We start from the raw sequence: 12266 nt of genomic DNA, 5'->3' as shown, positions 1-12266 counted from the left end.
GACCCCCACCCTGAAGGGGGTGTGACCAGCTGCAAACAGCCATCATCCCCTCATCCAGGCTGGCCAGGCACCCCAGTGGGGACCCCCACCCTGAAGGGTGTGTGACCAGCTGCAAACAGCCATCATCCCCTCACCCAGGCTGGCCAGGCACCCCAGTGGGGACCCCCACCCTGATCCAGGATACCCTTCAGGGCAAACCAGCCAGCCCCACCCATGCACCAGGCCTCTATCCTATATAGTAAAAGGGTAATATGCCTCCCAGCACCAGGATCAGCGTGACAGGGGGCAGCGCCCAAACCCCCTGATTGCCCTGCGGCTCTGTGTGTGACAGGGGGCGGGGCCACAACCTCCCTATCTGCCCTGCTCTGTTCGTGACAGGGGAAGGCGCCCCAACCCCCTGATCAGCCCTGCTCTGTGCCTGATAGGGGGGAGCTCCCCAACCCCCTGATCGCCCTGCGGCTCTGTGTGTGACAGGCTGCGGCACCCCAACCCCCTGATTGACCCTGCTCTGTGTGTGACAGGGTGCGGCGCCCCAACTCCCCCCCCCCCCCCCGGGCCCTGCTCTGTGTGTGTCAGGGGGGAGCGGGTGGCGCCGCAACCTCCCTATTGACCCTGCCTTGAGTGTGACAGGGGGCGGTGCCCCAACCCCCCAATTGGCCCTACCCTGAGCGTGACTGAGGGTGGCATTGCAACCTCCCAATCCGCCCTGCTCTGTGCATGACAGGGGGCAGCGCCCCAACTCCCCAATCGGCCCTGCTCTGAGCCCGACCAGGGGCTGCACCTAGGGATTGGGCCTGCCCTCTGCCACCTGGCAGCAGGCCTAAGCCAGCAGGGCGTTATCTCCCGAGGGGTCCCAGACTGCGAGAGGGCACAGGCCTGGCTGAGGGACCCTCCTTCCCCGCCACCCCCCCCCCCCCGAGTGCACAAATTTTTGTGCACTGGGCCTCTAGTCTATATATATTTTATTATTGATTATTTATATATATATTATATATATATTTTTTATTATATATATATATATATATATATATATATATATATATATATATTATTGATTTCAGAGAATAAGGGATAGGGAGAGAGAGCAACATCAATGATGAGAGAGAAGCATCAATCGGCTGCCCCACAATGGGGATCGAGCCCGAAACCCGGGCATGTGTCCTGACCCTAATTGAACTGTGACTTCTGGTTCATAGGTCAATGCTCAACCACTGAGACACACTGGCTGGGCAAAGGCAAATATTTTAAGAAATTGCAAATCTTACAATGTTTTTAAACTGTCACCATTCTTGCTCTGTGGCTCTGTCCTCTCTCAAAAGATGTTTTATCCTTATATCCTTTATCCTTTATCCTGGAAAAGAAGCTCACCCTGCTACTTCTCTCCTTCAGTTCTCCTTCCTTCCTTTCTAGTGCCCAGAACTTGTGGTACTATTAGAGCAGTGTGCTGAGTGTGAATCTGTGTACTGGCCTCCGGGCCTTTTGTCATCTGACCTGCCCTCTGGCCTACTCAGTCCTTGGCCCCTTCCTTGTGGTAAACAGCCAAGAAGATCCAGAAAGAGAAGGAGACTTCCTTGGGTCACCAGCCTAGCTGGGAGCTGGTCTCCTGATCGGGATCCAGGCCTTCTCTTCGCCCACGCAGATTCCCAGGGGCAGAACCTGAGTTGCTGAATACAGTGTTGGCCAAACAGAAGTTATGATGGGAACTAATGCCTCCTTTCATTCCTCTTGCTGCCAGAAGGTTTGGAGGAGCTCTGGTTTGTCCAGGAAGCCCTGAGCTTAGAGATGAGGTGGGCAAAGCAAGAAAGTGTGGGACATGGAGGGGTTTGGTTTCTGCTCTGGTCAGTGTGTTTTATTTTGAGGAGACGTAGAAACCCCAGCCCAGCCCTCACCCCACCCTACATGCAGTCAGGGGGCTCTTCTAGGTATACTCATGACTTTTTGCAGAAGCAGCAGGTGTCATGGGGCCAAGAGAAAGTGTGACTGAAACTGTCCACTCATAGCTTGGTTGCTGAACTCTGAGAGACATTGGTGGGAAACAAATGCTGGTGTCTGGGACGATGCAAACAGCCAGATCCAGAGGCTATGTGCTGTCCTACTTCCTTCCTGTCCCCAGGAGAGGGCAGGGGCACTGAGAAGGGTGGCATTGGTCCTGGCCTCTTCATTTCATTGTTCTCTGAACTCCCCTCTCTTTTCCTAGAGGGACATGAGACAGCTCCCTGCAGATAGCAGCCCTCTGTCATCCTAACCTCAGTCATCCTAACCTCATGGCTACTTGTGTGACCCAGAGGATGGTGTGTAGGATTTGGAAGGGTTGGGGAGGATGGCATCTGGAACAGCAGGCGCCCCCTCCCCCATCCTTTTTCACAGACCTGTGTCATCCGGGCCTGGGACCGTGGAAAGCCCCTGCTCTTCTGCCCAGCAATGAACACCGCCATGTGGGAGCATCCCCTTACCTCGCAGCAGGTGGGCCAGCTCCAGGCCTTTGGCTATATCGAGATCCCCTGTGTGGCCAAGAAGCTGGTGTGTGGAGACCAAGGTGGGCATCTGGCCAGGCTTACAGCCTGTCCTCATGGCCCATGGTCAGATCTGGATTAAGATCCCAGCCTGTTGTGACCTCAGGCAAAACCATTCTCCTCCGAGCCCAGCTTTCTCATCTGGAAGATGGAAATCATAATTCCTTCCCCCTCAGAGTTGTTAGGATTAAATGAGATAGTTCATGTAAGGTGGCGTGGTATCCCTGGCACACAGCCTGTGCATAGTTCATGACAGCTACTGTAACTGTTTCCGGGGCCTGTCCTGGTGGGTTTCAGAAGGATGTGAGGGTCTGGCTCAGGCAGAAGGTCCTGTCCTTCTCAGGCACTGGGGTCTGGGTGGAGCCCTTGGGGGAGTCCCGGGTGGGATGGGAGTCGGGGGTGGTACCCTGCCTCAGTCTGCAGGGCCACAGCAGAACTTTGTTCCCTAGGTTTGGGGGCCATGGCTGAGGTGGACACCATTGTGGACAAAGTGAAGGAAGTTCTCTCCCAGCATGCTGGCTTTCAACAGGGTTGAACCCAGGATCTCTCATGTGTGTCCCTCTGTACCCAGTGTGTTTTCAGGCCATGTCAGTGAAGGTGGACATTGGCAAAGTATGGCGGGAATTCACCTTTGCTGAGTAGGGGTCTAGCCTGGGTCTGCTCCACAGTCACCAAGGGCCCGACCTGCCCCAAGGTAAATTGGCCCAGGTCTCAACTTCTTTCAGCCAGAAGACTCCTTGCTATCTGGAGTTCCTCCCCTCCTTTTCCTGGGATGGTTCCAGCAAGCCAGAGGGGCAAGCTGCTGCATTGTCCCTGTGCCTCTAGGAGGGGACTGAGGAGTGACTGGCCAACCTGATTCCACATTGTGCCCAGGAACCACTTTTAGAAATGGTCTCAGCTGGAGATTCCCAGGGTGGCGGGGCCCTGGCCAGGCCTTTGGAACTTCAGCTGCCCTGCAGGGTCAGGAAAGCCTACACGTTGGAAAGACCCTGATCATGCTGTAAGATTGGGGGTACTGGGAAATAAAGAAAAGTGACCTTTTGAGAGACTCCTTCCTTCTTTCACAGCCCATCTGTGGTCTCAGAGATCGGGGTGTTGCCAGGTGTGGGTGAGGAAGGATCCGGTGCTTGTTAGGCCCCATGGCACACAGTGGTTAAGGGCAAAGGGCTCTGAAGCAAGACAGCCCTGGTTTAAATCCCAGCTCTACCACCTGCTATCAGTGGGACCTTGGCTCAGGGCTCAGCCTTTCTGACCCTCACTTTCCTCATCTATATCACTCTACCCTCCCAGAGTTATTAAGAAAATCAAATGAGATAATTTGTGTAGAATAACGACCCCACTGAGTGCCTCCTACATAGTAAATGTAAAATAAATGGAAGTTTATTCCTAACATTACTGAAATAGACTGTTTCATTTTGGGAAAAATAAAATCCCGACCCTAAGCAGATGTAGCCCTTTATGCAAGTGACAGGCACACAGCCAGCAGGGTTGGAACCTGCCCTGAAACTCAGTCCCCTTGCTTCCTGGTGTCCTCAGTTGTTCTTGTGTGTTTTTTCCTTAATCCTCACTGAGAACATGTTTACTGATTTTAGAGGGGGGGGGGGGAGGAAGAAGAGAAAGGGAGAGAGAAAGAGAAGCATTGATGTGAGAGAAACATCGATTGGTTGCCTCTCGTACTCACCCCAACTGGGGACCAAACCCACAACCCAGGCATGTGCCTTGACTGAGAATTGAACCTACGACCTTTTGATATATGGAATGACAATCCAACCAATTGAGCCACACCAGCCAGGGCCTGTGTCCTCAATTTTGCTGCACCTCAGATGGGGGCCTGAGTGTGCCCCACCCACCCAGTGCCCAACAACACAAATGGATGAGGAAGCAGGCTCCAGACACAATGCTCAGCCCTAGAAACTCTCTCCTGCCTTTGACCTAATTGCTGTTTGGTTGCTGCACCGGGGAGGTGCTTGTTTTCCTATTTGGAGCTGAGATTAGGGCTGGCTTTCTGCTCTCTTGTCTTCCAGGCCAGGGGTGAATGGGACCCCATGCATGCCCTCAGACCACTGAGAGTAGAGGTGCCTTCAAGGGGTACCAGGAAGCCTGGCTGGAACCAAGGCCTCCCAAAGCCTCCAGGAGCCTCTATCTCTATAGCACTTGACTTAATCAAGTGACCCTTTGGGATAAAACTGCCTCCGGGCACTGAAGAAAATATAACTAAAATGGCAGCACCAAGAACCAGCCTATTTGGCTGGTTTGGAGGTCGGGGTGTGGGGAGAGCTTGGGTGACTGAAATTCAGAGACAGTCCCAAAATTCCACTTAAATGGTTTCCAGCGTCCCTCTTCCTGTCCACATGGCCCTTCCTTTCCTTCAGCACCCTGCTAATGAATGGTGAGGCTTTCCAATTTTAATAGGAACTGCTACCATTTACTGAGTGCTTATTGTGGGCCAGGCTCTGTGCTGGACCCTTTTGGGAAGACTGTTGCCCAGGAGTCCTGCTATAAAATACTGTTTTAATAAAAGATCACAGGAGCAGAGAAGTTTGTAGGCTGGTGGTTCTCAACCTGTGGGTCGCGACCCCTTTGGCGGTCGAACGACCCTTTCACAGGGGTCGCCTAAGACCATCCTGCATATCAGATATTTACATGACGATTCATAACAGTAGCAACATTACAGTTATGAAGCAGCAACGAAAATAATTTTATGGTTGGGTCACAACATGAGGAACTGTATTTAAAGGCCAGTAGGTTGAGAACCACTGCTCTATAGGCTGCTAGGGCTGCTGCTGGTCAAGGAACGGAAGCCTCTGAGCCAGGTCCCAGTCTCTACACTGGGCTGTCAGTTCTTCCTCCATACAGCTTATGTGTCCCTCTGCCACTTCCCCACTGCCTTAGAGTAAGGCCCTGACTCCGGAGTAAGACATACTTGGCCCCTGCCTACCTTTCTAACTCCACCCCTTACACCACACCAGTCCTGCAGACAGGACAACCTTGATGGAGTCCTGCTGCTTCTTGCCTTTGCAAATGCTGATGCTTTTACTGGAAGGCTGTTCTTTACCTGGCTGACTCTTACTCATGCCTCTGTGTGTCTGGGTGCCACCTACTTTGGAAAGCCTTCCCTGGCCAACTCAGACTGGTACCCATTGTGCCACTTTCTCATCCTATATAATAAAACCCTAATATGCAAGTCAACCAAGTGGCAAAATGACCGGTGACATGCACTGACCAGTCGCTATGACATGCACTGACCACCAGGGTGCAGGCACTCAATGCAGGAGCTGCCCCCTGGTGGTCAGTGTGCAGAAGCCAGGCTCCCGACTGGTGAGCAGCTACGGTGGCAGAAGCCACTCCTGCCTTCGCGGCAGTGCTGGGGACCCCTTGGGGGATGTCTACCCCCAGCAGGCGGACATCCACTGAGGGGTCCCGGACTGTGAGAGGCCGCAGGCTGGGCTGATGGACCCCTGCCCCCAGTGCACAAAAGTCGTGCACCAGGCCTCTAGTTTATTATAACAGAATTGCAATAGTGAGTTTACTTTGTGTCTCCCTAAATTGGGGATTGACTAGAGGGGAGGAGTTGTCCTCTTCCTCACAAAACCTGGTAGGTCATTCCAAGCCTCTTGTACTGACAAAATTAAAAAAGGTGTGTGTGGAGTAGAGGGGTGGGGGGAAGGTCCTGCTCCTTTCTGAGCAAGACACACATAACCTAGGAGCCATAAAATCAAAGACTGATAAATTTGACTACAGAAAGATAATTCTGCCTAGCAATAGCCCAAAGGCAAAGTCAAAAGACAAACAACAAATGGGAAATTATCTGTAGCTCACAGAACAGAGATCTAATTCCCCTAATACATAAAGAGCTCCTGTACATTGATTAGAAAAGGACCAGGAACACACAAGAAAAGTGAGCAGGTGATAAAAACAGAGTACACACAGACACACACACACACACACACACACACACACACACACACACACACACCTTTAAACATTAAAAGCTACTTAACTGCATTGATGAAGAAAGTGGTGCAAATCAAACTCTACTGAAATAAAAGTTTTCACCTACTAGATAGTGAAAGTGTTGCTCTTTGGAGAGCAATCTAAAAATATCTTTCAAAATCACATATATACCTTACCCAGCAATTCTAAGGCTTTGTCCCATAGAGACACTCACATATATGACATTATGTCTCAACCAGGCTGTTCACTACAGCATTGTTGATGGTAGTAAAAGGCTGGAAACACCCTCACCATAAAACAGCTGGAGATTGCTTAAATAAATTAGGGTCATTCCTACAGTGCAGTGGTTCTCAACCTTGGCTGCACATTAGAATCACCTGGGAATCTTTTTAAAATCCTGATTTCTGGGCCTCATCCTCCGGAAATTCTGTTTCTTTGTTATGGGGTGGGGTCACAACATTAGTAACAAAGAAACAGAATTTCCGGAGGATGAGGCCCAGAAATTAGGATTTTAAAAAGATTCCCAGGTGATTCTAATGTGCAGCCAAGGTTGAGAACCATTGCTGCAGTGGAACTCTACAAGGCAAAGTGTGGGGAAGCTACCCAGGTGCTAGTATTGGACAATGTCTGAGATATATTGCTTAAAAGAAAATGCTAGATACAGAACAATGTATTGCATGCTAGCTGTGTGTAAAAAAGTGAGGGAGAAAAGGAGAATATGTTCACCTTGGCTTATGTATACATCAAATACCTATTGAAAAATAAACAAGAAATGAGCCATTGTTTGCCATTCAGCAAGGAAATTGGGTGGTTGAAAAACAGGTCAGAGGCTTACTTCAAGTTTTGAGCCAGCTGAATAAATTATCTACCACAAAAGCACTTAAATACATGCATTCAATAAAGTATTCCTGCCCATTTGGCTCAGTGGATAGAGCATCAGCCCACAGACTGAAGGGTCCTGGATTCAATTCCGGTGAAGAACATATACCTTGGATATAGGCTCGATCCCCAGCTGTGGTCAGGAGCCCGTGGGAGGCAACCAATCAATGTGTCTCTCTCACATCAATGTTTCCTCTCTCTTTCCCTCTCTCTCTCTCTCTCTCTCTCTCTCTCTCTCTCTCTCTCTCTCTAAAAAAAATCAATGGAAAAATATCCTTGGGTGAGGATTAACCAAAAAAAGAGAAATGTTCCTGCTCTGCCGGCGCGGCTCAGTGGTTGAGTGTCGACCTATGAACCAGGAGGTCACGGTTTGATTCCAGGACAGGGCACATGCCCGGGTTACAGGCTCGATCCCCAGTAGGGGGCATGCAGGAGGCAGCTGATCAATTATTCTCTCTCATCATTGATTGAATCTCTCTTCCTCCCCCTTTCTCCCTGAAAACATATATATATATATATATATATATATATATATATATATATATATATATATATATATATATTACCCTAAAATGCAATTAGACTGAATGGCAGAACAACCGAACAACCAGTCGCTATGACGTGCGCTGACTACCAGGGGACGCATGCGGAACATGGTGGGCGTAGGCAGCAGGTGGCAGAGTGTGGAACATGGTGGGCATAGGCCATGGCGGGATGGTGGGGCAGGTGAGTTGGGGCGCCAGACCAAGGCGGGGCACCAGTCGCTGTCATGGTTACTGAAAATTCTTTGCTCCCATGCACTGCAGTCCCACCAGCGCTCGCACTGGCTGCCGGTGCTAGCCCCGCCCACACCCGCTGCCAGCTCCCAGCACCAGCCCCGATCACAGCGCTGTCAGTGGGTGTGAGCGGTGGCTGGCGGTACCGATCGCCCCTGAGAGCTTCTCCACCTCCCCCTGCTCCTCAGGGGTGATCAGGGTGGCAGTCGCCTCTCGCACCCACTGCTGGCGATGGCCCTGCTTGCACCCGCAGCTGGCACTGTTACAGAGTAGGAAAACTTTTAGGCCTGCTTAATTCCCTAGCCACCTCAGCAGCTTGACAGCCTGTGCAAAGTTTCTAGGAACTTAGCTCACACACCCGAGCAACGGCCCACAAAGAACTAACAGATCAAAATTAAGAATAGTCCTGACCTTTAAGTTATCCAGAAATGAATAACAGGAGGATGATGAGTAGCTTGGCTAAAACTACACAATGAGCTTTTGTAACTTGGCTTTGCTTGCTATGGGAACCTGAACACGGATGTAGTTGTCCCCTTTAAATATTGGACTCTGCAGATGGTCGTGGCCGCTTCTTTCTTGGGCTTCCCGAGTGTAGGAGCGGACACTGGCCAGTCAATAAAGGCTCTCCAAATTTTAATCAGTCTGGAATTCTGGTTATTCTGTCGCTCACTCTCCACAACAGCGCCCAGTGCCAGTCCCGATCGCTCAGCGCTGTCAGCGGGTGCTAGTGGCGGCTGTTGGCCCTGATCGCCCCTGAGGGCTTCTTCACCTCCCTCTTCTCCTGAGGGGTGATCAGGGCAGCAGCTGCCACTCACACTTGCTGATGGCGCCAGCCCCGCTTGCACCTGCTGCTGGCACTGGTCCCAATTGCTCAGGGCCAGCATCGTCAGTACATGGGAGCAGTGGTGGCAGGAGTGGGGCTGCTGGCAGACAGGGGACTGGGGGCCGCGGTGGGAGGGGCCAGGTGGGGTTGCGGAGGATGGGCCGAGACCCACACCTGTGCCCACCGCAGCCTCGCAGCCCACAGTTCCTTTCAAGGTGCACGAATTCGTGCACTGGTGTGGTCCAGCCAGCCTGCCCCGATGGGGGCCATCGGGGGTGGGCTGGCTGGGACAAGGGGCTGTGGGCGGGGCTGGCCAGGGTGAGGGGCTGAGGGTGGTTTGCCGACTGGCCCCAACCCCGATCAGGGTGGGGGTACCTGTTTGGAGGCGGGGCTGGCTAGGACGAGGGGCTGCAGGCATTCCAGTCATTCAGCCATTCGGATATCCTATCTAATAAAAGAGAAACATGGTAATTAGCCGTACCTCCGCTACCCTTCCCATGGGCTAATCAGGGTGATATGCAAATTAACTGCCAACCAAGATGGCGGCGGCAGCCAGGCAACTAACACGAACAGGAGGCTTGCTTGCTCCAGTGACGGAGGAAGCCAGGTTCCCTGCCTGCCGCTGCTGGCGTCTGAGCTCCTGAAGCAACAGCTCCAAAAGGTACAATGTTTCAATTATAGAAGCTAAAAGATGGCGGTTAATTTGCATATACTAGCTGCGAGTGAAGACTGATGACAACATGGAGGCCAAGTGGTACAGAAGGGAGCCAAGTAGAGGCCGCGAGGATAGAAACGGAGCCGCAGCTGCTGTGAGCGGGAGGGGCAGCGGCTGGGAGAGGAAGGGGCAGCAGCTGGGAGCGGGAGGGCAAGCCCAACCACTGTGGCTGGGAGCATAAGGGGCAGCGGCTGGGGGCGGAAGGGGCAGGGGCTTGGAGTGGGAGGGGCAGTGGCTGGGAGCAGGAGGGCAAGCCCAGCCCCAGGGGATGGGTGCAGGAGGGCAAGCCCAGACCAGCCACTGGGATCAGAAGGGCAAGCCCGGCCCCAGAAACTGGGAGCAGGAGGGCAAGCCCAGCCCCAGCAACTGGGAGCAGGAGGGCAAGCCCGGCCCCAGCAACTGGGAGCAGGAGGGCAAGCCCAGCCCCAGCAACTGGGAGCGGGAGGGCAAGCCCAGCCACAGGGATGGGGGCGGGAGGGCAAGCCCAGCCCCAGCCACTGGGATTGGAAGGGCAAGCCCAGCTGCAGGGGATGGGTGCAGGAGGGCAAGCCCAGCCCCAGCGACTGGGATCAGGAGGGCAAGCCCAACCACTGTGGCTGGGAGCATAAGGGGCAGCGGCTTGGAGCGGGAGGGCAAGACCAGCTGCAGGGGCTTGAAGCGGGAGCGAAGCCCGCCTCAGTGAGTTTCACTCCCTTCTCTGCTTTGCTCCAGCCACAGGAAGCCCTATTCTTGCAGGAATATTCCTGCAACGGGCCTCTAGTATTCTATATAATAAAAGAGTAATATGCAAATTGACCCTAATGGCGGAACAACTGGAATGACTGCTGGACCTGGCCTATGCCAGGTATGAGCTTTGTATACCTTAACTCATTTAATTCTCCTAAAAATCCTCCAAGATAGGCATTGCTATCCCCATTAAAAAGAAGAAGAAGAAGAAGAAGAAGAAGAAGAAGAAGAAGAAGAAGAAGAAGAAGAAGAAGAAGAAGAACCTGAGAAAATATAAAAATTCTCCTAGCTATGAACCAAGACATGGCCTATCATAGGGGAGAGTAGAAATGGGTGGTGCTGCTCACACAGGCCAGACTTGAGTTGGGAATAGAAAGAGGTACAGGTAGGCTGACCATATATTTTGTTGTCCAAAGTGGATACTTCTGAGAGCAAAAAGGGACAATAAATGTACCAGGACGATAGGCATCAACTGGATCTGTCCTGGGTAAATTGGGATGTGTGGTCACCCTACATACAGAGCACCAGAGGGAAGTACAGTTCAGCAACCATGCCCTATGAAGTAACAGCCATCATTTATAATGTAATGCTCAGAGCAGTTTCTAAGGAGGACATTATTGTCCCCATTTGACAGATGAGAACACTGAGGCTCAAAGGGGTTTATTTTTAAAAAAGTATACACACACACACACACACACACACACACACCAGAGGCCAAGTGCACGAATTTGTGCATGGGTGGGGTCCGGCCCATCCAGCCGAACCAGCCAGGGGGAGGGGATGTGGGAGGTTGGCTAGCTGGCCCCACCCCCTGGTCGAACTCCCAGTCCAGGGGACAATTTGCATATTAATCTTTTATTATATAGGATTTTTATTGATTTCAGAGAGGAAGCGGGGGAGAGAGAGAGATAGAAACATCAATGTTGAGAAAAAATCATTGATTGGCTGCCTCCTGCAATGCCCCCTACTGGGGATCGAGCCCGCAGCCAGGGAGGGCATGTGCCATTGACCGAAATCGAACCTGGGACCCTTCAGTCCACAGGCTGAGGCTCTATCCACTGAGCCAAACCAACTTGGGCAAAGGGGTTTCTTGGGGGAGAACCAAGATGGCGGCATAGGTTACCGCCGGAGTTTGCTGCTTTGAACAACTACTTCAAAAGTGAAACCAAAAAACGGAAGGGACATCACCCAGAACCACAGGAACGCTGGCTGAGTGGAAGTCCTACAACTAGGAGGAAAGAGAAACGCACACGGACACTCAGAGGAGGCGCAGTGCTGAAGTCAAATTCTGAGGTGCCGAGTGCGCGGAGCGGGCTGGCGGCGGAGGGCGCGGTTGTTGTTTTCAATCGGGAGGGAGTCGCAGACTCTGAGCACCAGATCCGGGCGAGTCTTTAGGGACCCAGACTCAAACAGGAGAAGCGGGACTGTCTGGCTTCGGTCAGAGCGAGTGCAGCTTTCTCTCCCAGCTTTGCAGCGGGTGCTGGGACTCAGAGAGGCAGAGCCCCTGGAAACAGGACTGAGAGCCGCCATAACTGCTCTCTCTGGCCCACCCTGTTGATCCTGTGCGACCCGCCCCGCCCAAGCCCTGCACAGAGGCATTTGCTGGATAGCCTCAGGCAAAGGCTAGATTAGCACCTCCCTAGAGGACAGAAGTTCTCTCACTGCTGACACAGCTGATTCTCATAGCCACTTGGCCTGGAGGTCAAACCCTCCCTGGAATTAGCTACAACAATCAAGATTTAACTATAAGACTGCGAACAAAGACCACTAGGGGGTGCACCAAGGAAGCATAACAAAATGTGGAGACAAAGAAACAGGACAAAATTGTCAATGGAAGATATAGAGTTCAGAACCACACTTTTAAGGTCTCTCAAGAACTG

At 52.2% G+C, this 12266-nt stretch overlaps 1 protein-coding gene across 4 annotated transcripts in view; it reads left to right on the top strand.

Annotated features, from left to right (window-relative positions):
* Positions 1–7589, top strand: part of PPCDC (phosphopantothenoylcysteine decarboxylase) — a 41321-nt gene extending 33732 nt beyond the window's left edge. For all 4 annotated transcript variants that reach the window (XM_059656737.1, XM_059656746.1, XM_059656727.1 and 1 more), the window contains 2 exons: positions 2368–2536; positions 2963–7589. In XM_059656737.1, coding sequence (XP_059512720.1) covers positions 2368–2536; positions 2963–3048 — 255 coding nt within the window. In that variant the 3' untranslated portion in view covers positions 3049–7589. The remainder of the gene's footprint in view (positions 1–2367; positions 2537–2962) is intronic.
* The last annotated feature ends 4677 nt before the right edge of the window (positions 7590–12266 follow it).

The sequence above is a fragment of the Myotis daubentonii genome, chromosome 1, assembly GCF_963259705.1.
Source record: "Myotis daubentonii chromosome 1, mMyoDau2.1, whole genome shotgun sequence".
Taxonomy (NCBI): Eukaryota; Metazoa; Chordata; class Mammalia; order Chiroptera; family Vespertilionidae; genus Myotis; species Myotis daubentonii.
Note: the sequence above shows the minus strand (reverse complement) of the source record. Positions and strands in the feature narration are given on the sequence as shown.